The 20,022-nt window shown below is 46.8% G+C and overlaps 1 protein-coding gene across 3 annotated transcripts in view; it reads right to left on the reverse strand.

Annotated features, from left to right (window-relative positions):
• Positions 1 to 1,489: 1,489 nt before the first annotated feature.
• pogzb (pogo transposable element derived with ZNF domain b) overlaps positions 1,490 to 20,022 on the reverse strand; it is a 23,003-nt gene continuing 4,470 nt past the window's right edge. For 2 of the 3 annotated variants that reach the window (XM_044359421.1, XM_044359422.1), the window contains exons 4-19: positions 19,908 to 20,022; positions 19,248 to 19,332; positions 18,980 to 19,153; positions 18,782 to 18,898; positions 17,366 to 17,576; positions 17,073 to 17,227; positions 15,508 to 15,608; positions 15,287 to 15,433; positions 14,581 to 14,715; positions 14,237 to 14,445; positions 13,934 to 14,083; positions 11,664 to 11,723; positions 10,984 to 11,096; positions 4,681 to 6,330; positions 4,543 to 4,579; positions 1,490 to 4,434 (exon numbers count right to left, since the gene is read on the reverse strand). The exon at positions 19,908 to 20,022 is cut by the window's right edge and continues 142 nt beyond it. In XM_044359421.1, coding sequence (XP_044215356.1) covers positions 2,571 to 4,434; positions 4,543 to 4,579; positions 4,681 to 6,330; positions 10,984 to 11,096; positions 11,664 to 11,723; positions 13,934 to 14,083; positions 14,237 to 14,445; positions 14,581 to 14,715; positions 15,287 to 15,433; positions 15,508 to 15,608; positions 17,073 to 17,227; positions 17,366 to 17,576; positions 18,782 to 18,898; positions 18,980 to 19,153; positions 19,248 to 19,332; positions 19,908 to 20,022 — 5,323 coding nt within the window. In that variant the 3' untranslated portion in view covers positions 1,490 to 2,570. The remainder of the gene's footprint in view (positions 4,435 to 4,542; positions 4,580 to 4,680; positions 6,331 to 10,983; positions 11,097 to 11,663; positions 11,724 to 13,933; positions 14,084 to 14,236; positions 14,446 to 14,580; positions 14,716 to 15,286; positions 15,434 to 15,507; positions 15,609 to 17,072; positions 17,228 to 17,365; positions 17,577 to 18,781; positions 18,899 to 18,979; positions 19,154 to 19,247; positions 19,333 to 19,907) is intronic. The other variant, XM_044359423.1, reaches the window with a different exon arrangement.

Consider the following 20,022-nt stretch of genomic DNA (forward strand, 5'->3'; position numbering starts at 1 on the left):
ATGTTCGTCATGTTTCATGTTCGTCATGTTTCATGTTCGTCATGTTCGTCATGTTTCATGTTCGTCATGTTTCATGTTCGTCATGTTTCATGTTCGTCATGTTCGTCATGTTTCATGTTCGTCATGTTTCATGTTCGTCATGTTCGTCATGTTTCATGTTCGTCATGTTTCATGTTCGTCATGTTTCATGTTCGTCATGTTCGTCATGTTTCATGTTCGTCATGTTTCATGTTCGTCATGTTTCATGTTCGTCATGTTCGTCATGTTTCATGTTCGTCATGTTTCATGTTCGTCATGTTTCATGTTCGTCATGTTCGTCATGTTTCATGTTCGTCAGGTTTCATGTTCGTCATGTTTCATGTTCGTCATGTTCGTCATGTTTCATGTTCGTCATGTTTCATGTTCGTCATGTTTCATGTTCGTCATGTTTCATGTTCGTCATGTATGTCATGTTTCATGTTCGTCATGTTTCATGTTCGTCATGTTCGTCATGTTTCATGTACGTCATGTTTCATGTTCGTCATGTTCGTCATGTTTCATGTTCGTCATGTACGTCATGTTCGTCATGTTTCATGTTCGTCATGTTTCATGTTCGTCATGTTCGTCATGTACGTCATGTTTCATGTTCGTCATGTTTCATGTTCGTCATGTTTCATGTTCGTCATGTTCGTCATGTACGTCATGTTTCATGTACGTCATGTTTCATGTTCGTCATGTTTCATGTTCGTCATGTTCGTCATGTTTCATGTTCGTCATGTTCGTCATGTTTCATGTTCGTCATGTTTCATGTACGTCATGTTCGTCATGTTTCATGTTCGTCATGTTCGTCATGTTTCATGTACGTCATGTTCGTCATGTACGTCATGTTTCATGTTCGTCATGTACGTCATGTTTCATGTTCGTCATGTTTCATGTTCGTCATGTTTCATGTTCGTCATGTTCGTCATGTTTCATGTTCGTCATGTTTCATGTTCGTCATGTTTCATGTTCGTCATGTTTCATGTTCGTCATGTTTCATGTTCGTCATGTTCGTCATGTTTCATGTTCGTCATGTTCGTCATGTTTCATGTTCGTCATGTTCGTCATGTTTCATGTTCGTCATGTTTCATGTTCGTCATGTTCGTCATGTTTCATGTTCGTCATGTTTCATGTTCGTCATGTTTCATGTTCGTCATGTTCGTCATGTTTCATGTTCGTCATGTTTCATGTTCGTCATGTTTCATGTTCGTCATGTTCGTCATGTTCGTCATGTTTCATGTTCGTCATGTTTCATGTTCGTCATGTTTCATGTTCGTCATGTTCGTCATGTTTCATGTTCGTCATGTTTCATGTTCGTCATGTTTCATGTTCGTCATGTTCGTCATGTTTCATGTTCGTCATGTTTCATGTTCGTCATGTATGTCATGTTTCATGTTCGTCATGTTTCATGTTCGTCATGTTCGTCATGTTTCATGTTCGTCATGTTTCATGTTCGTCATGTTCGTCATGTTCGTCATGTTCGTCATGTTTCATGTTCGTCATGTTTCATGTTCGTCATGTTCGTCATGTTTCATGTTCGTCATGTTTCCGTCTGAACTTTTCATCCACTCGGCTGCGTCGCACCGCAGACAGCAGCAGGTTCGTTCTGCAGCGTTTCCGCTCAAGCTGCACAAATTTAAAACACTTTATTTTACTGCTCCCTTCATTTTACACTGAACGTCTCTGCAGGAATGAAACTGACAGAACTGAAGGTTCAAATTATAAAAAAACAACAGAAAAATCGTTTTATTCTGATTTTATTCATTTGGTGACTCATGAGTTGTTAATTTTTAAAAATTCTTCATAAATTAGACTTTTGACAATTCTTTAACTGACAGAAAATACTTTTCAATGTCAAACTAAATATTAACAAATTACATTAAAACTCTATAAAGGATCAGATTTCTCCTTTACTACCAAATTACACAAATTACACAAAGAAACAAAGAATTTCTGTTAAAATTTGGGAAAATTAAGAATCACATATGAATCCAAATATAAACAGACTAAACTGAGTTTTCCTCATTGTCCTTGTTCATTTTTTACCAAATTGCACCAAAATGTTTTGCAAAATGTCCTGAAGATTGACTGTTAGATGCCTGTAAAGTATCTAAAGTATAGTAAATAAGTATAAAATGAAGGGAGCGTTAAGTATCTGTCTTCACGCTGAACTACTTCAGTCTCAACATCTGGACATGAAACCAACAGCTGTGGTGCTGCAGTTCCTCTAACGTCCACTAGAGGCTGCTGTGATCTGTGTGAATGAGGAAAACCTCCAAAGTCAGAACAGCGTTTCCACAACAAGTTCAGCTCTCAGCAGATGCACTGAGCTTCTTCTCGTGTCATCTGACGGCAGGTTCTCGTCTGTCCAGGACGCAGATCCTACAGAACAAGCTGCAGCTTCCGGGACACCAACAAAGGTGTACCTGGAGGGGGGGGGGGGTGTTCACCTCGACTGACGGGTCTCAGCCTGTCACACTCGTCTGGTCGTTACTCCCCCCGTTTAAAATATAAAACCAAACGTCTCCTCAAGCAGCTGTTTCCTCGTCTGCTCAGCTCTCGTCGTCTCCGTCTGCCTCCACACCTTCTGTCTTGCTCTTCACCGTTATCTTCCACTCATCACCCACCTCCTCTCCTATCACTATCCTGGTCTCACGTCTCTCCTTGCTCGCCTCCTTCCTGTCCTCCACCACCTCCTTCCCTTCTTCCTCACTGTCCTCCTCTATCTTCTTAACTTCCTCTTTCTGCTCCCCGTCTTCTTCCTTTTCTTTCACTGTATCCTTCCCTTCTGTTTCCATGTCCTCCTGCCCACCTCCCTCCTCCCTGTCCTTCCCTTCCTCCTCTTTGTCCTCCTCTTTCTCCTCTGATGTCTCCTCTGATGTCTCCGGTGCTTCCTCTGTGTCCTTTTCGTCCTCCAGCTCCAGCAGATCAGGAGAATCCTCCTCCAAAGCTTCAGAGCCCAGCAGAGTCTCTGTCAGAGTCTTCAAGAGGTCTGACTGGATCTCCTCTAAGTTCTGACTTGTCTCCTCCTCCTTCGTCTCCACGTTGTCCTCCTCTTTCTGCCTCGGCAGAAGGCCTGTCAGTTGGAACGACTTCTTCCAGAGCTGGGGGAGTTTGTTGAGGTTTGTCAGAGCCTCGACCAGCCAGTCGACCAGCAGCTGTGCGACGTTTGCTTGGAGCCGGTGGGGCGACGTCTCCTCCAGCTCCGTCGGGTCTCCGGCGATGAACTTCGCCCAGCGCGACAGCAAGAAGCGCTGCAGCACCGGCTTCACGCAAACCTCCAGAGGCTGAAGGTGGAAGGAGCAGCCTCCGGGGATCACCGCCGGGAGGGTACCCGATCCGCTGATGGCGGTGAGGAATGAATCTCCCATGTGTTCCCGGTGTCGGTCCAACACCAGTAAGGATTTGCTGAGCTGAGCTGGACCGGACACGTGCTGTAGCCAAACCCTTTTAGTCCAGAGATCCAAGGCATCTTCTACTAACAGACCATCCGGGCCGGCCTCCAGCAGGATGAACTCTGGCAGGACTTTCTCATCCAGCTGCCTGTTTGCCAGCACCAGGGAGGGCAGCATGGTACCATCAGCCAGCGCCGTCAGGTACACCGTGACCAGAGGTACAGACCCCGTGAGCTCCAGGGCCTCCGCACGGCGACACTTGTCCTGAACTATCCTCAAATCCACAAAGAGACAGAGTTCATCCATTGCAGCTATAGTGCCTCCTGGGAGCTTGTGGACGTGAACGATCTTCTGGGTGAACTCCCTGAAGGACGTGACTTTGGCCTCCAGAGACGGCGGCAGCGTGCGAGCCAGCGTGGCCGCCCGTCCGACGCTCCGCAGGCCGAGCCGGTGCTGCAGCATAAAGCTCACCGCCCAGTCGTAGGAAATGCGGAAGGAGTCGCTGAAACTTCCCTTCTTCTTCAGCGTGGAGGCTTTGTGGAAGAGGCTGCTCTCACTGATCGGGAGCTGCTGCTCACGCATGGCGAGCACCCACGCCACCATGCGTTCCCCGCCGTCGGCGAGGACCTTCTGTTCCTGTTCAGTCTGCTTCAAACGCTTCCTGGCCTCCTTCAGCCAGGACCGGATGAGCTGCTGCTCCGTCGCAAAGACTCGCGAGGCTTGTTGCAGCCCGTCGCACAGAGCGAACAGAGTGACCCTCAGCTGACGCGCAGTAAGGAAATCCTCGCGCTCTTTAGACGCTGTCAGGATCGCCGCTGATTGGCCGTGACCGTTCGTCGCTGATGGCAATTGACACGTGGGGCGTTTAACTTCTTTGTTAAATTCTTCCTTTATATCTTCAGTTTCGTCATCGATATCATCCAGATCTTCTATTCTCTCATCTTCAGAAAAGTCAAAGTCCTCCACCGGCGCCATCGAACCATCCATGTTGTTGTCGACCTCGTCCACCTCGACTTCTCCGCTGCAGCAGAAGATTCAATGTACATTTGTCAGTAAACAAAACATAGATGACAGAAGATTAATTACACACATGAAGATAAAACAGTCGAAAGATGAAAGGATAAATTACCTCAGTCTGTTCTTGATAAAGCCGATTTTTGTTGATCCTGTTGAAAACAGTTAAAGACAGATTTTAACGGTAATAAACCAACTTCTACGTCACAGAACTGACTCAGAGCTTCAGAAGTTACTTCTATAAAACACTGACCTTTGTTGAGAGGTGACATGCCGTGAAATTCCCAGAAGCAGTTTGGCTGTTTACACAAGTTGGCTTTACAGATGATGCAACCATAAACGCTCTCATGCCGGATGTTCTTCAGGTTGCAGTTCTTGCACCTCTTAGAGATGGCGCTGATCTTCGCCATCCGGTGTCTCTGTTTAACGGGTCCGTCTGCCGCCTCCACCCTCATCCCGCGTGAGCTGGCGATCTCCATCGTCTCAAAGTATTTCTGGGCACATTTGGCGAGCTGGTTGCCCAGACGCTTGCGGAAGTTGACCTGAGTGAAGAGGCCGTCTTGCACCCAGGCCGGCGGGTTCTCTTTGCGGCTCTCTCGCAGCACGATGAAGGCGTTGACGATGCTCAGGTTGAGCAGAAACCAGAAGAGACTGCGCCAGTGTCTGTCCTGAGGTATTCCTCCCAGCGGGTTGCAGGCCAGCAGCTGTTTGCAGATGTCGACCCCTCGCATGTTCTCCTGCAAGAGGTGGAAGGCCATGGGGCGGTCGATGGGATCCAGGCCGCCCACTTTGGTCTGGGACCTCCTCCACACGGTGTCTGGCTCACCCGGAGGAGCATTAGTCGACAGGCAGCCCATCTCCTTGGTGTCCCTCCAGCGGGTGGCCAGCAGGGGGCCAAACTGCCTCTGCAAGAAGTCCCCTGGTTTCTCCAGCTGGCCCTCGTCCCAGAGCTCTCTGGGAAGGATGGGGTTGGGTGGAGGGAAGGAGCTGGAGGCGTAGATGCCCTGGTCCAGGAGCTTCTGCATGAGTGGGACCGATGTGAGCGAGTTGGCCAGATACAGCTGGTGGTGTTTGTCCTCCAGACCCTTCACAAGCTCCGGCACAACAGTGAAGCCCGGCTCCTGGCCCGCCTTCTCACCCACCTGGATGAAGAGGCGGTGGCAGTAGCCGGACTTGGAGTCACAGAGCAGCCAGACCTGAGGCTGGGTCTTCGGGTTCCCCTTGACAGGGCAGCTCTCCTCCTCGAGGCTGGGCAGCAGTGCCCTGTCAATGGTCAAGCAGCAGTTTGGCCGGTAAGTGTTCCACATGGCTCCTCCCAGGATGTCCAGCATCGGCCTGAAGATGTGCAGCGAGTCACCGGGGTTGCTGCTATGACGATAAACATCTGTGGCGAAGCTGCCCATGCGGATGTTGGCAGCGATCTGCTTGAAGCGCTTGAAGCTCATGGCGCGGTAGAAAGTGTAGCTGTTATCATAGTGACTCCAGGACCAGTAGTGTGACGGGTCAGGCAGGTTCTGTATCCCCATCAGAATCACCAGGCCCATGAAACCTTTGACCTCATGGGTGGTGACGGGGAACCAGTCTGGGTTGCAGGAGCCCAGGTACTGGCAGGTCTTGGCGTGGGCGTTGGTCTCGTTGGTGATCAGCTCCACCAGAGCTGAGGGGAAGAGAAGGTTGAAGAAGTCGATGGCATCGCTGTTTCTGGACAGAGAGTGCTTAGGTCCGCTGATCTGCATGAACGGGATGATGGAAGACTTGGTGCCGTCGTCCTCCGCCGCCGGTTTCCAACAATCTGCTGACCTCCAGGACGGATCAGGTAAGTCTTTGTTCTGGTCTGGTTCCTTCTCTCCTGGAGAATGCTGCTCGTCATCCTGGCAGAACTGGATGTCAGGTTCCACGTAGACTGAAAAGAAAGGAGATGTGAATGTTTTAACCCATCATGACATGGAAACATTCCTACAAACATCATTCAAATCAAACAATGTTCTACAACAAACAAAAAATATCAAAACACCCACAGAAACACGATTGACTCACTGTTCATCTGTATCTCAGTAAGTTACCCGCAGGTGACTGTGATCGACATGTTTTTCAGTCATGCAACACCTTCACTCTTCAGGTTCTTTTAATTATTTTGATCAGAGCGTATTTCAGGTTCATTGGAATCAAGGTTGGTGTGTTTTGGCTGAAGGTTTAGAAAAGATTCTGACAAACTCTCCATCACGAACAAAATATTAATAAAACATTCAATATAAAATAATAAAATAAATAAAATATTCAAATACAGTTTTTGATCAACAGCAGATAAAGTGTGGCCAGTTTGTAACTGGAGCGTAAGTCTACTATTAAAGACCAGAGTTATAAAGTCTCTCACAGTCATAAAACTAACAAAAGATGAAAAGCATGTGAATAAACTCTGAGCTGCTCGGGAGTCATTATACAAGTTTCTATAGATGTTCTGGTTCATTTTTGCCTCTGACTCTGATCATCCATGTGAATCAGAGCAGCTGCTAGTGCAGAGTTCACACTCATCTTCCACTCGCCACCAGCTGCTGGAGATCGCTATCTGTGAACTGTTCACAGACGCCTGAAAGATATCAAGCGAATATCTGGAGCGTGCAAAGTGTTGTGACTGGCGGCGACAAGCTACAACCAATGAGAGCGCGAGACACGGGGTTGAGGAGCTGTAACACCTTCAACACGACGGCATCAACAAGCAACGCAGGGAAACAGCCGGAGATAGAGCTGGAGTCACTGGTTCCTTGTAAACATCTGTTTTTGAAAGAAAAAAATTCTGTCTCGTGCACGGTGTCGCATCACTTCCTGTGTCACTTCTCACGTGTGTTATTGTAATAAAACATAGTTTGGAGACCAGACAGACGGACTCGTCGTTCCTCCCGGTGAAAGACGTGTGACCTCGTCGCCGATCAGTCGTGTAGTTTACAAACCACGAAGACTTCAAGATTCACGATTACAAGACAGAAAGCTGCTTTTATTTTGAAAGTTTGATTGACATGTGTACTGTCAGGTGTGTAGAGACAATAAGTAACTGCAGCTGGACACAGAAACATACTCATATATTTGAATGGAGAGTGTGAACTAACTGTTATAAACTGTCACCTTCACTCCATGTTTCCTTCCCCTCATAGTTCATCCTCACTACTGATAATACATATAAGACCTGTAATTATTGTAAAATAAATGATAATAACACCAAACTTCAGACAAAGTTTGTATATAATGTACTGTATGTATATAGACCTGCTGTATCCTACAAAAATGAGTTGCATTCAACCCCCCCCCCCCCCCCCCCCCCCCCCCTCCCTCTCAGCTGGAGAGGAGGATTTTAGAGTACCATTCTTGTGAAATCTCCTCATAAATCTCATGACTTTGGCCAAATCTTACATTAAAAATCATATTTTAGTAGGAAATTTCGTTGTGAATCCATTGATACAGGTTTGAAAGTGGTCAGACTTATAGTTTAGATGTCAGAAGCCTGTTTGACACAAAGTTCATGCCCATAGATTGCCTCCCCATTGGTTTACATTGTAAGTGTGATGTGGCACTGCAACTTTCAGGGCTTATAAAATCCAAACCGTTCAAGTTATTACAAAGTTTTTAACAACTTTTTTTCAGCATAGTGTTATTAAGTCATGTATTAAAGATCGAAGCCGATACCACCAATAGTGTTTGTTCGGAGGCCAAAATTGAGGCAAGTCTTATTTTGAAAGGCTAATTGTGGACTTCCTGTTGGATTTAGGTCAGGGGTGTCAGTGTATGATTTGTAGGTCTTGATGAGACGAATAATTGAGTCTTGGTTTGATCTCTCTACGACATTCCTACGGGACATGGCGGCCATTTTAGTTACATAGGTGGCGCTAGAGAGCACATTTTTGGCACTTTAGGGGTTAATATTTACATTTTATCAAATTTTTCACCAGACCTGATGTGCGTGTTAAATTTGGTGAGTTTTTGAGCATGTTTAGGGGGTCAAATTTAGGGTTGAAGTGGCGTAATAATAAAGAAAGAAAGAAACAAGCACATGATAAACAACAGGGTCCTCGCCTGAGACTGTTGTTTTTCATGTGCTTGTTTGTTTGTTTCTTTATTATTACAGGACATCACACCTAAATTACACCTGTTGTTTTACACTAGTCCTCTGCCTTTTGGGCTCGGTCCCTAATAAACGTGTCAGGCTGATGTTGTGAACTGATGTTGACGTGTGAACACATCGTCACTGTGAAGACGGCGGCTGTTTTATTGACTTTGGCTCCGGCTGAAGCCGGACGCCGGACGCTATCAGAGCCGTGGAAACCTCCAGACCCTCCGAGGACGTCGGGACAGCAGCTGAGTTTTCGTTCACGTGCAGAGGATGACAGGAAACTGACCTCAGCTCGACCTCGCTGATATCATATCTGCAGGTTGTTTATCAGCTCAGCAGATATTTGCTGGTTTTCTTTTGTCCTTTATGTTTATCAAAGTAAATATTTTGAAAGAAGAAAGCCGACTGTAAATATGACCACTTCCTTCCAGTGAACTGATCAGTTCCAACCATCAGTCCATCCACAGAAAATTCACTTTTTTTAATCAACTATTTTAATAATTGATGACGAGTTAAACATATCAAGGTTTTATTGTCATTCTAACATGTTTTATATGTAAAGACTCGGATCCCGGTTCAATACGAACACTGTTACTGAAAACACTGTAACAGTGTGTGTGTTAGTGTGTGTGTGTGTTAGTGTGTGTGTGTGTGTGTTAGTGTGTGTGTGTGTGTGTTAGTGTGTGTGTGTGTGTGTTCAGTGTGTGTGTGTTAGTGTGTGTGTGTGTGTGTGTGTTAGTGTGTGTGTGTGTTCAGTGTGTGTGTGTTAGTGTGTGTGTGTGTGTGTTAGTGTGTGTGTGTGTGTGTTCAGTGTGTGTGTGTTAGTGTGTGTGTGTTAGTGTGTGTGTGTGTGTGTTAGTGTGTGTGTGTGTGTGTTCAGTGTGTGTGTGTTAGTGTGTGTGTGTGTGTGTTAGTGTGTGTGTGTGTGTGTTAGTGTGTGTGTGTGTGTGTTCAGTGTGTGTGTGTTAGTGTGTGTGTGTGTGTGTGTGTTAGTGTGTGTGTGTGTTCAGTGTGTGTGTGTTAGTGTGTGTGTGTGTGTGTTAGTGTGTGTGTGTTAGTGTGTGTGTGTGTGTGTTCAGTGTGTGTGTGTTAGTGTGTGTGTGTTAGTGTGTGTGTGTGTGTGTTAGTGTGTGTGTGTGTGTGTTCAGTGTGTGTGTGTTAGTGTGTGTGTGTTAGTGTGTGTGTGTGTGTGTTAGTGTGTGTGTGTGTGTGTTCAGTGTGTGTGTGTTAGTGTGTGTGTGTGTGTGTTAGTGTGTGTGTGTGTGTGTTCAGTGTGTGTGTGTTAGTGTGTGTGTGTTAGTGTGTGTGTGTGTTCAGTGTGTGTGTGTTAGTGTGTGTGTGTTAGTGTGTGTGTGTGTGTGTGTTCAGTGTGTGTGTGTTAGTGTGTGTGTGTGTGTGTGTTCAGTGTGTGTGTGTGTGTGTGTGTGTGTGTGTGTTAGTGTGTGTGTGTGTGTGTGTGTGTTAGTGTGTGTGTGTTAGTGTGTTAGTGTGTGTGTGTTAGTGTGTTAGTGTGTTAATGTGTGTGTGTGTGTTCAGTGTGTGTGTGTGTTAGTGTGTGTGTGTGTGTGTGTGTGTTCAGTGTGTGTGTGTTAGTGTGTTAGTGTGTGTGTGTTAGTGTGTTAGTGTGTTAGTGTGTTAATGTGTGTGTGTGTGTTCAGTGTGTGTGTGTGTTAGTGTGTGTGTGTGTGTGTGTTCAGTGTGTGTGTGTGTGTGTGTGTGTGTGTGTGTGTGTGTGTGTGTTAGTGTGTGTGTGTGTGTGTTAGTGTGTGTGTGTGTTCAGTGTGTGTGTGTTAGTGTGTTAGTGTGTGTGTGTGTTAGTGTGTGTGTGTTAGTGTGTGTGTGTTAGTGTGTGTGTGTGTTAGTGTGTGTGTGTGTTCAGTGTGTGTGTGTTAGTGTGTTAGTGTGTGTGTGTGTTCAGTGTGTGTGTGTTAGTGTGTTAATGTGTGTGTGTGTTAGTGTGTGTTCAGTGTGTGTGTGTGTTAGTGTGTGTGTGTGTGTGTGTTCAGTGTGTGTGTGTGTGTGTGTGTGTGTGTGTGTTAGTGTGTGTGTGTGTGTGTGTGTGTTAGTGTGTGTGTGTGTTCAGTGTGTGTGTGTGTGTGTGTGTGTGTGTGTGTGTGTTAGTGTGTGTGTGTGTGTGTGTGTGTGTTCAGTGTGTGTGTGTTAGTGTGTGTGTGTGTTCAGTGTGTGTGTGTTAGTGTGTGTGTGTGTTCAGTGTGTGTGTGTTAGTGTGTTAATGTGTGTGTGTGTGTTAGTGTGTGTGTGTGTTCAGTGTGTGTGTGTGTTAGTGTGTGTGTGTGTTCAGTGTGTGTGTGTGTTCAGTGTGTGTGTGTGTGTTCAGTGTGTGTGTGTGTGTTAGTGTGTGTGTGTGTTCAGTGTGTGTGTGTGTTCAGTGTGTGTGTGTGTGTTCAGTGTGTGTGTGTGTGTGTGTTCAGTGTGTGTGTGTGTGTGTCTTACTCCTGGTCTGGCAGGTGGCGCTGTGGTGTTCGGGGTTGGTCAGCAGGTGATCGGCCATCAGATCTGCAGTCTGAGGTCTGAAGTCGCAGTGAGAGCACTGCAGCAGGAAGCGGCTGACAGGAAACAAACACTTTATTTCTACATATTTACAGAGTTCACAATGTTTCAGTTGTGTTATTGTGCATTAAAAGTCTGTGTGAAGCTTCTATTCAGCTTCATCAGTCTGAGTTAGTCATATCAAGTGGATATCTGACACATTTACAGTCTTTGTGTTTCCTCGGACAGTGTTTCCCTGTTGAGCTGCTGTAGTGAACGTTAGTACGAGCAGGAGGAACGATCACTGCAAGATAAACAGCTTTCATGTTCATTTGGGTTCCTGACTGTTGATTTAAGACACACTTGAAAACTTGTAAAGTGTTCTTTAAATCTTTGGTTGTATTTCCTGTCATGATGAGATGATGAGTGAAAGACTGATTTGTCGCAGTAATTCAGTCTTTCAGCCATTTTAGACTTTAGAGGAAACAGTGATGAAGAGCGACACCTGCAGGGCAGACAGAGGACTGACTGAATGTTTTATACTACTCTCTGTCATGCAGTGAAGAACAATAAAGTTTTGTGAGTTTGTATCATTGTGTGATTGTGTCTTTATATTCAGTCTGATGGGCGTGAAGCAGACTCACCATGGAGGAGGCTGCCGGTACAGAGGAACAGCTTTGTCTTTAGGACGCGGCACATGGTGGCTGTAATCAATAAGACCAGGACAACCAATCAGAATGATCGATCACAACTATCAATAATCATCTAACCAGTTTTAATACATACTGTTGTTACAGTACTATGAATATTACTACAGTACAGTCAGTATTCCTGCAGTACTGTAAGTGTTACTGCAGTACTATGAGTGTTACTGCAGTACTGAGTGTTACTGCAGTACTGAGTGTTACTGCAGTACTGAGTGTTACTGTGAGTGTTACTGCAGTACTGAGTGTTACTGTAGTACTGTGAGTGTTACTGCAGTACTGAGTGTTACTGTAGTACTGTGAGTGTTACTGTAGTACTGAGTGTTACTGTAGTACTGTGAGTGTTACTGCAGTACTGAGTGTTACTGTGAGTGTTACTGCAGTACTGAGTGTTACTGCAGTACTGTGAGTGTTACTGTAGTACTGTGAGTGTTACTGTGAGTGTTACTGCAGTACTGTGAGTGTTACTGCAGTACTGTGTGTTACTGTGAGTGTTACTGCAGTACTGAGTGTTACTGTAGTACTGTGAGTGTTACTGCAGTACTGAGTGTTACTGTAGTACTGTGAGTGTTACTGTAGTACTGAGTGTTACTGTGAGTGTTACTGCAGTACTGAGTGTTACTGTGAGTGTTACTGCAGTACTGTGAGTGTTACTGTAGTACTGTGAGTGTTACTGTAGTACTGTGAGTGTTACTGTGAGTGTTACTGTAGTACTGTGAGTGTTACTGCAGTACTGAGTGTTACTGTGAGTGTTACTGCAGTACTGAGTGTTACTGTAGTACTGTGAGTGTTACTGCAGTACTGAGTGTTACTGTAGTACTGTGAGTGTTACTGTAGTACTGAGTGTTACTGTAGTACTGTGAGTGTTACTGCAGTACTGAGTGTTACTGTGAGTGTTACTGCAGTACTGTGAGTGTTACTGCAGTACTGAGTGTTACTGTGAGTGTTACTGTAGTACTGTGAGTGTTACTGCAGTACTGAGTGTTACTGTAGTACTGTGAGTGTTACTGTAGTACTGTGAGTGTTACTGCAGTACTGTGAGTGTTACTGCAGTACTGAGTGTTACTGTGAGTGTTACTGCAGTACTGAGTGTTACTGCAGTACTGTGAGTGTTACTGCAGTACTGAGTGTTACTGTAGTACTGTGAGTGTTACTGTAGTACTGTGAGTGTTACTGTAGTACTGTGAGTGTTACTGCAGTACTGAGTGTTACTGTAGTACTGTGAGTGTTACTGTAGTACTGTGAGTGTTACTGTAGTACTGTGAGTGTTACTGCAGTACTGAGTGTTACTGTAGTACTGTGAGTGTTACTGTAGTACTGAGTGTTACTGTGAGTGTTACTGCAGTACTGTGAGTGTTACTGTAGTACTGTGAGTGTTACTGTAGTACTGAGTGTTACTGTAGTACTGTGAGTGTTACTGCAGTACTGTGAGTGTTACTGCAGTACTGTGAGTGTTACTGTAGTACTGTGAGTGTTACTGTAGTACTGAGTGTTACTGTGAGTGTTACTGCAGTACTGTGAGTGTTACTGTAGTACTGAGTGTTACTGTGAGTGTTACTGTAGTACTGAGTGTTACTGTGAGTGTTACTGCAGTACTGAGTGTTACTGTGAGTGTTACTGTAGTACTGTAAGTGTTACTGTGAGTGTTACTGCAGTACTGTGAGTGTTACTGCAGTACTGTGAGTGTTACTGTAGTACTGTGAGTGTTACTGCAGTACTGTGAGTGTTACTGTAGTACTGTGAGTGTTACTGCAGTACTGTGAGTGTTACTGTAGTACTGTGAGTGTTACTGTAGTACTGTGAGTGTTACTGCAGTACTGTGAGTGTTACTGTAGTACTGTGAGTGTTACTGCAGTACTGAGTGTTACTGTAGTACTGTGAGTGTTACTGCAGTACTGAGTGTTACTGTGAGTGTTACTGCAGTACTGTGAGTGTTACTGTAGTACTGTGAGTGTTACTGCAGTACTGAGTGTTACTGTAGTACTGTGAGTGTTACTGTAGTACTGAGTGTTACTGTGAGTGTTACTGTAGTACTGTGAGTGTTACTGTGAGTGTTACTGCAGTACTGTGAGTGTTACTGCAGTACTGAGTGTTACTGTAGTACTGTGAGTGTTACTGTAGTACTGTGAGTGTTACTGCAGTACTGTGAGTGTTACTGTAGTACTGTGAGTGTTACTGCAGTACTGTGAGTGTTACTGCAGTGAGCGTACTGGATCATGTGAGCAGCGTAGGCTCTGGAGCAGCAGCTGCTGTAGGGACACAGCAGGCAGTGGACGTGAGTCGGGTAGTGAGCGGAGAAGTCGGAGGCGTCGGTTCCACACTCCAGACACACCAATCGGTCTCCTTCGAGGGACGAACTCCTGCAGACAAAACATAAGAAGAAGAAAAGTCAGGACGTCTTCTTTGTCCGGCTCTACAGCTGTTTGAGGACGTCTCAGACTTGACTCTGTCAGTGTCAGATGTCCTAAGAAGGCCACCGTACAGGTGTCCTGCAGGTGAAATGAACAGGTGACCTGTTGGCGTGGGCTCTGCGGATCACCGCTCTCTTGGTCGGGGATCGGGGGGATTTGGGTAGCAGAGGGTTCCTGTGGGTCGGAGACCTCTGCTGCTCTGTCTTGATGTTGATTGGCTGGATGAGAGGGGAGGGGCTCTGGAGGAGATGGGTGCCGCCCCCTGCTGATGTCATCGCAGACCTGATCTTCCCATAGGTCCTGATGGTCACCTGGAGACACATGGATCATTGACCAGTGATCAGATCGGACGGGGGTGGGACTTAAATGCTGACAAAAAAATAAAAGCAGCAACAAGCTGCAGCTCAGAGAGACATGAGGTAAAATAATCGTCATGACGATCTGACCTTTGACCCCGGCGGCAAGCCCTCCAGTTTAGCAGGTCTGCGGACGCTGCGGTGGTTCTCCAGTTTGTGCTGCATTTTATCTTTCAGGAAGACGAACTGAAGACGACACCTGTTACAGTGGAACGCCTGGTTGATCTGAGACAACAGAGGACAGGTGGTCACCAGGTGTGTGAGGTCACCAGGTGTGTGAGGTCACCAGGTGTGTGAGGTCACCAGGTGTGTGAGGTCACCAGGTGTGTGAGGTCACCAGGTGTGTGAGGTCACCAGGTGTGTGAGGTTAAAATGTGTGTGAGGTTACCTGGTGTGTGAGGTTACCAGGTGTGTGAGGTTAAAATGTGTGTGAGGTTACCAGGTGTGTGAGGTCACCTGGTGTGTGAGGTCACCAGGTGTGTGAGGTCACCAGGTGTGTGAGGTCACCAGGTGTGTGAGGTCACCAGGTGTGTGAGGTCACCAGGTGTGTGAGGTCACCTGGTGTGTGAGGTCACCAGGTGTGTGAGGTCACCTGGTGTGTGAGGTTACCAGGTGTCTAAGGTTACCTGGTGTGTGAGGTTACCTGGTGTGTGAGGTTACCAGGTGTGTGAGGTCACCAGGTGTGTGAGGTCACCTGGTGTGTGAGGTTACCTGGTGTGTGAGGTCACCTGGTGTGTGAGGTTACCAGGTGTGTGAGGTTACCAGGTGTGTGAGATCACCAGGTGTGTGAGGTTACCTGGTGTCGCAGCAGGTGCTGCTGGTAGCTGGTGGGGTTCCTGGTCACCTTCAGACAGAAAACACACAGCAGGAAGCGAGAGTCTCTGTGGAAGCTGGCGAAATGCTGCAGGACATCCGAGTAGAAGGACGAGCGATACGAACACACCTGCAAATCATCACACCTGAGTTAGCACTGAAGCCCAATGTCATACACTGAGGGAGGTCAGAGGTCAGACTCACCTGGCAGACGTAGGGCATCTCTCCTGGTTTGTGGTTGGACTTCATGTGGTTCAAGAAGGCCGGCTCGTTCTCAAACGCCCACTCACATATCCGACACATACCTGAGAGACGGACAGGTGAGTGAGTAACATTTATTTACAAAGCACTTTTCAAAACAGCAGTTCCAAAGTGCTTCACAGTTAATAAAAATGCATTCAGGAGCAACGGGTCAGAGGGTCTGAGTAATCTCGGTGCAGTATTGAATACTGGGTTATAAGCTCAGAAATATACAAGGGTGCCATGTCACGCAGGGCTTTGAATGTGATCAGGAGGATCTCAAATTGAACTCTGAAGCATACAGGAAGCCAATGTAAGTCTGCCAGAACGCCGGTAATACAGTCTCTTGGTTTAGTGTTTAGCCTGGCTGCTGCATTCTGAACCAGCTGACGTCAAACATTTTGGAAATATTTCTGAATTGTAAAAAATAAGACTGAACCAATTTCTTAATGTGATGGTCAAAATTCAGATTGTGATCTGAATATTTCCAGCAGATAGTTCTGAATTCCCTGCTACGTGCTCTGTGAAACTTGGTCTGAGCCAACGACCAAGATTTCTGTTTAGTCTGTGTTCAGCTGAATGCAGTGACATCCAATCTTTGATAGCAGTGAGGCAACAGTGTAGAGTCTCCAGATTTAAATGATACGGAAAGCTGGGTGTCATCTGCATAACAGTGGTAGGCAACAATCTTAAACTGACAAATAACGTGACCAAGGGGAGCATATAGACGCTGAACAAGACGGGACCGAGGACTGAACCTTGTGGGACCCCACACGACACACAAAATCATCAATATTCATCCTGAAAGATCTCTCTGTAAGACATGAGGAAAACCATCTGAGGCAGCTCTATGCCGACCCAGTGCTTTAGTCTATCCAGAAAGACGGTATGATCAATAGCGTCCAAGGGCGGCAGAGAAGTCCAACAATACTAGAATGGAGTGACGGCCAGAATCTGCATTCATAAGAATATAACTTTCAGCAGAGACGCAGCTGGCGAAAACCAGAACGTTATTAGCTTCCACTGTGTCCAGTAGTTGCTTAGCAACAGCCTGGTCAATGATTTTTGAGACAAAGGATCATTTAGAGATGGATCTGTAATTGTGAGGGAGTGATGGATCAGGGCCAGGTTTCTTTAAACGCTCGTTTGAAACAGTCTGGGAACAAACCGGAGGACAGAGACCCGTTTACAGCCGAGAGAAGACGAGAGGCAGCGACGTCTACAACAACCTGACGGCAGAGAGTCAAGACCACCGGAGGACACATGCATGTCAGTATTAATTAATATTAATTATTAATAAGTGGTTGATAAAACCACTCTGACTATAAAAAAGGAAAGTCTCATGTCAGGTGTGAGTCAGGCAGGTACGTCCAGGTGAGACCCGAGTCAAGACAAAGTAACGTCAGGTCCAAACAGGTGAGTTCAAAGAAAGGAAAGACCCAATCCGAGAGCAACACGTTCCGAGACGAGACCGGGAACATGTGTTTGCGTTAATATTTTTCAGGTGTGCGAGTAGGTGTGGTTCTTACAGGAGGAGAGGGCGGGGCCATGCACCTGCTCCTGGTGACTGTGAAGCTGAGCCGGAGACGAGAACTGACGGTAACAAGACCTGCAGCACTTCCTGTCGTCACCTTCTCCTCCTCCGCTGATCAACTCCGAGTGCTGCAGCATGTGTTGCATCAACCTGCACACGCACACACACACACGCACACGCACACACACACACACACACACACACACACACACACACACACGTGAACACTCAGACCTGCACTTGCATCCAGACAGTCCAGGTGTGTACAGGTGTGTTCAGCTTCCCCACCTCAGGTTGTTGTCGGCGAGGTGCGAGCAGATCTGGCAGGTGAAGCTGGAGGTTTTGATTCCCAGTGGGTGTGGCTTCCTCAGACTCAGGTCGCCCTCGAACGTGCCGTAATAAAACTCCTCCACACTCATCACCACCTTGGTGGGGTCGGCGGTCGGCGCTGTCGTCACGCTCGGGTTCATGGCGACGGAGGGGGCGGGGCCGGGAGCTGCTGGACCGGGAGACACACAGACACTGTTATGGAGAGTGGTAACCATGGCAACAGAGCACACTGTATGTGTTTGAAAGAAGTGATTTTCAACACTTTTTGCAGCTCTAAATGTGTCTTTTAGCTTCATGTTTGCATAAACAGGAAGTTCCCACACCGGGGGGGGGGGGGGGGGGGACCTCCATATTTATTCTTCATCTTGACAGTACTCAAGAGGAACCAACAATCAGTATTAGGTATGTTAACGATTATTTGATTATCGATTAATTGCTGTTAATAATTGAACCGATGTGGACGTGTGTAAATGTCAGAAGATGTTCTGTAGATGTGCTGCAGTGCGCGGTTGCACCACCAGGTGGAGCCTCTTGCACTTTAATAAGGTTGGGTTGCAGGTGCGTTCAGGGCCGCACAAACTGTAAAACAAACGCACCTCCCTGCCGTCCAAGGAGTCACCGCCTTCCTCCATCTGCTCGCTGACGAGAGACTGATGCTGGATGTCCAGTTAGCTATCTGAGGCTCATGCTAACGCTAAACTAGCAGCTGAGTGTCAGACAGCAGGAATCTAAGCACACGTTTCCAACAACATCGACACAAAGTGACGAACTGTAACTGCATCACTTTCCTGCTTAAACTGATAAAGTGTTGCAGCGAACACACACACACACACACACACACACACACACACACACACACACACACACCAGTCCATCAGAGATCAAACCAGTCGGACTGAAGTCTGTTGATTTACTGTTGAAACTATCGAAGCTCATCCTGATGAAGAGTTAATTGTTGTGTTTGATCTAATTAACGTCGACTAACGAAGCTGTTTGTTGTTTATCAGCTCCGTCGTTTTAAATAAAGTCATAATTTTGTTTAATTTATCATTCGAGTAACTTTAGCTGATTGATTTGAACTAATCAGTCATGAAGCTCCTCTGATGAGTCGTTAGTTTATTTCATACATTGTTAATGATTAACTGATAATCAATAATCACCACAGCTGACTATCAATTAAAGAAACTGCTTATAATTTGCATCCCTGATCAGTATTGATCAGATCCTGATGATGTCATCTCTGATGAAGAGTCATTTTTATTTTGTAAAGTTAATTTTTATAGCAGCTATGAAAAAGAAGCCGGATCAATAACATTGGTATCAATAACATTGGTATCAATAACATTGGTATCAATAACTCCGCTGGACTCGTACCGCTGCTGAACGGAGGCGTCACTCTGCCGACTCCGTTGGCCGAGCCGGAGGGAAGGACGGGGGAACCTGCGAACTTCAGGGGGTTGGCCCCGCCCACCTGGGTCATCTGGAGGTTAACTGGAGGAAAACAGATCAATCAATATCTCACTTAATCAATCTGATCAGATCTGACCAGAACTTTGAGTCCAGCTCACTGACCAGGTCCTGGCGTGCTGGTGCGGATGGTCAGCGTGGCGGGCAGCTGCATGGTGGCGTAACCCGAGCCCGGCTGGGCGGGACCTCTGGAGGGGGCGTGGCCCGGCCTGACCTGGCCGTGGGCGAGGACCGAGGACACGCCCACACTGGGCCGTACCAGCTGACTCAAGGACGAGGCTGTAGGGACAGGAAACAGCGGCGATGAGTCACCAGATCAGCTGGGATCAATAATCTGATCAGATTATATATTGATTATTGATTGATGACCTACACTGGATCAGAGTGAGCGGCTGGACCGTCTGACCCGGCTGCAGGTTCAGCAGCAGAGGAGTCCCTGGATTCATCATCGGGAAACCCTGCGGCAGAGACACGGACACATGACGCCACAGTGACATCACATGACGCCTCAGTGACATCACATGACATCAGTGACATCACATGACGCCACAGTAACATCACATGACATCAGTGACATCACTGTGACATCACAGTGACATCACATGACGCCACTGTGACATCACATGACACCACTGTGACATCACATGACGCCACAGTGACATCACATGACGCCAGAGTGACATCACATGACGCCACAGTGACATCACATGATGCCACAGTGACATCACATGACATCAGTGACATCACATGACGCCACAGTGACGTCACATGACATCAGTGACATCACATGACATCAGTGACATCACATGATGCCACAGTGACATCACATGACATCACATGACGCCACAGTGACATCACAGTGACATCACATGACACCACAGTGACATCGAACCCTGAACCAGAACCAGAACCACAGATGTGTTCTGTGAGGATCTGGATCAGAACGATGTTTTGTTGCGTCGTCCGTCTCGATGACTTGAATGAAGGAAAAGGAGGCGGCGCCGCTGCGTCTGCTCTCGTCTGTGACGGTTACCTGTGTGGTGAGGAGGATGGGCGCGGCGTTGCCGGCCCCGGGGGCTGCTGGGAGGAGGAAGGTTCCGCCCGCCGTCTGCGTCAGGAAGAGGGGCGGGGCCTGAGCCATCAGCGGC

Source organism: Thunnus albacares, chromosome 8, assembly GCF_914725855.1.
Source record: "Thunnus albacares chromosome 8, fThuAlb1.1, whole genome shotgun sequence".
Lineage (NCBI taxonomy): Eukaryota > Metazoa > Chordata > Actinopteri > Scombriformes > Scombridae > Thunnus > Thunnus albacares.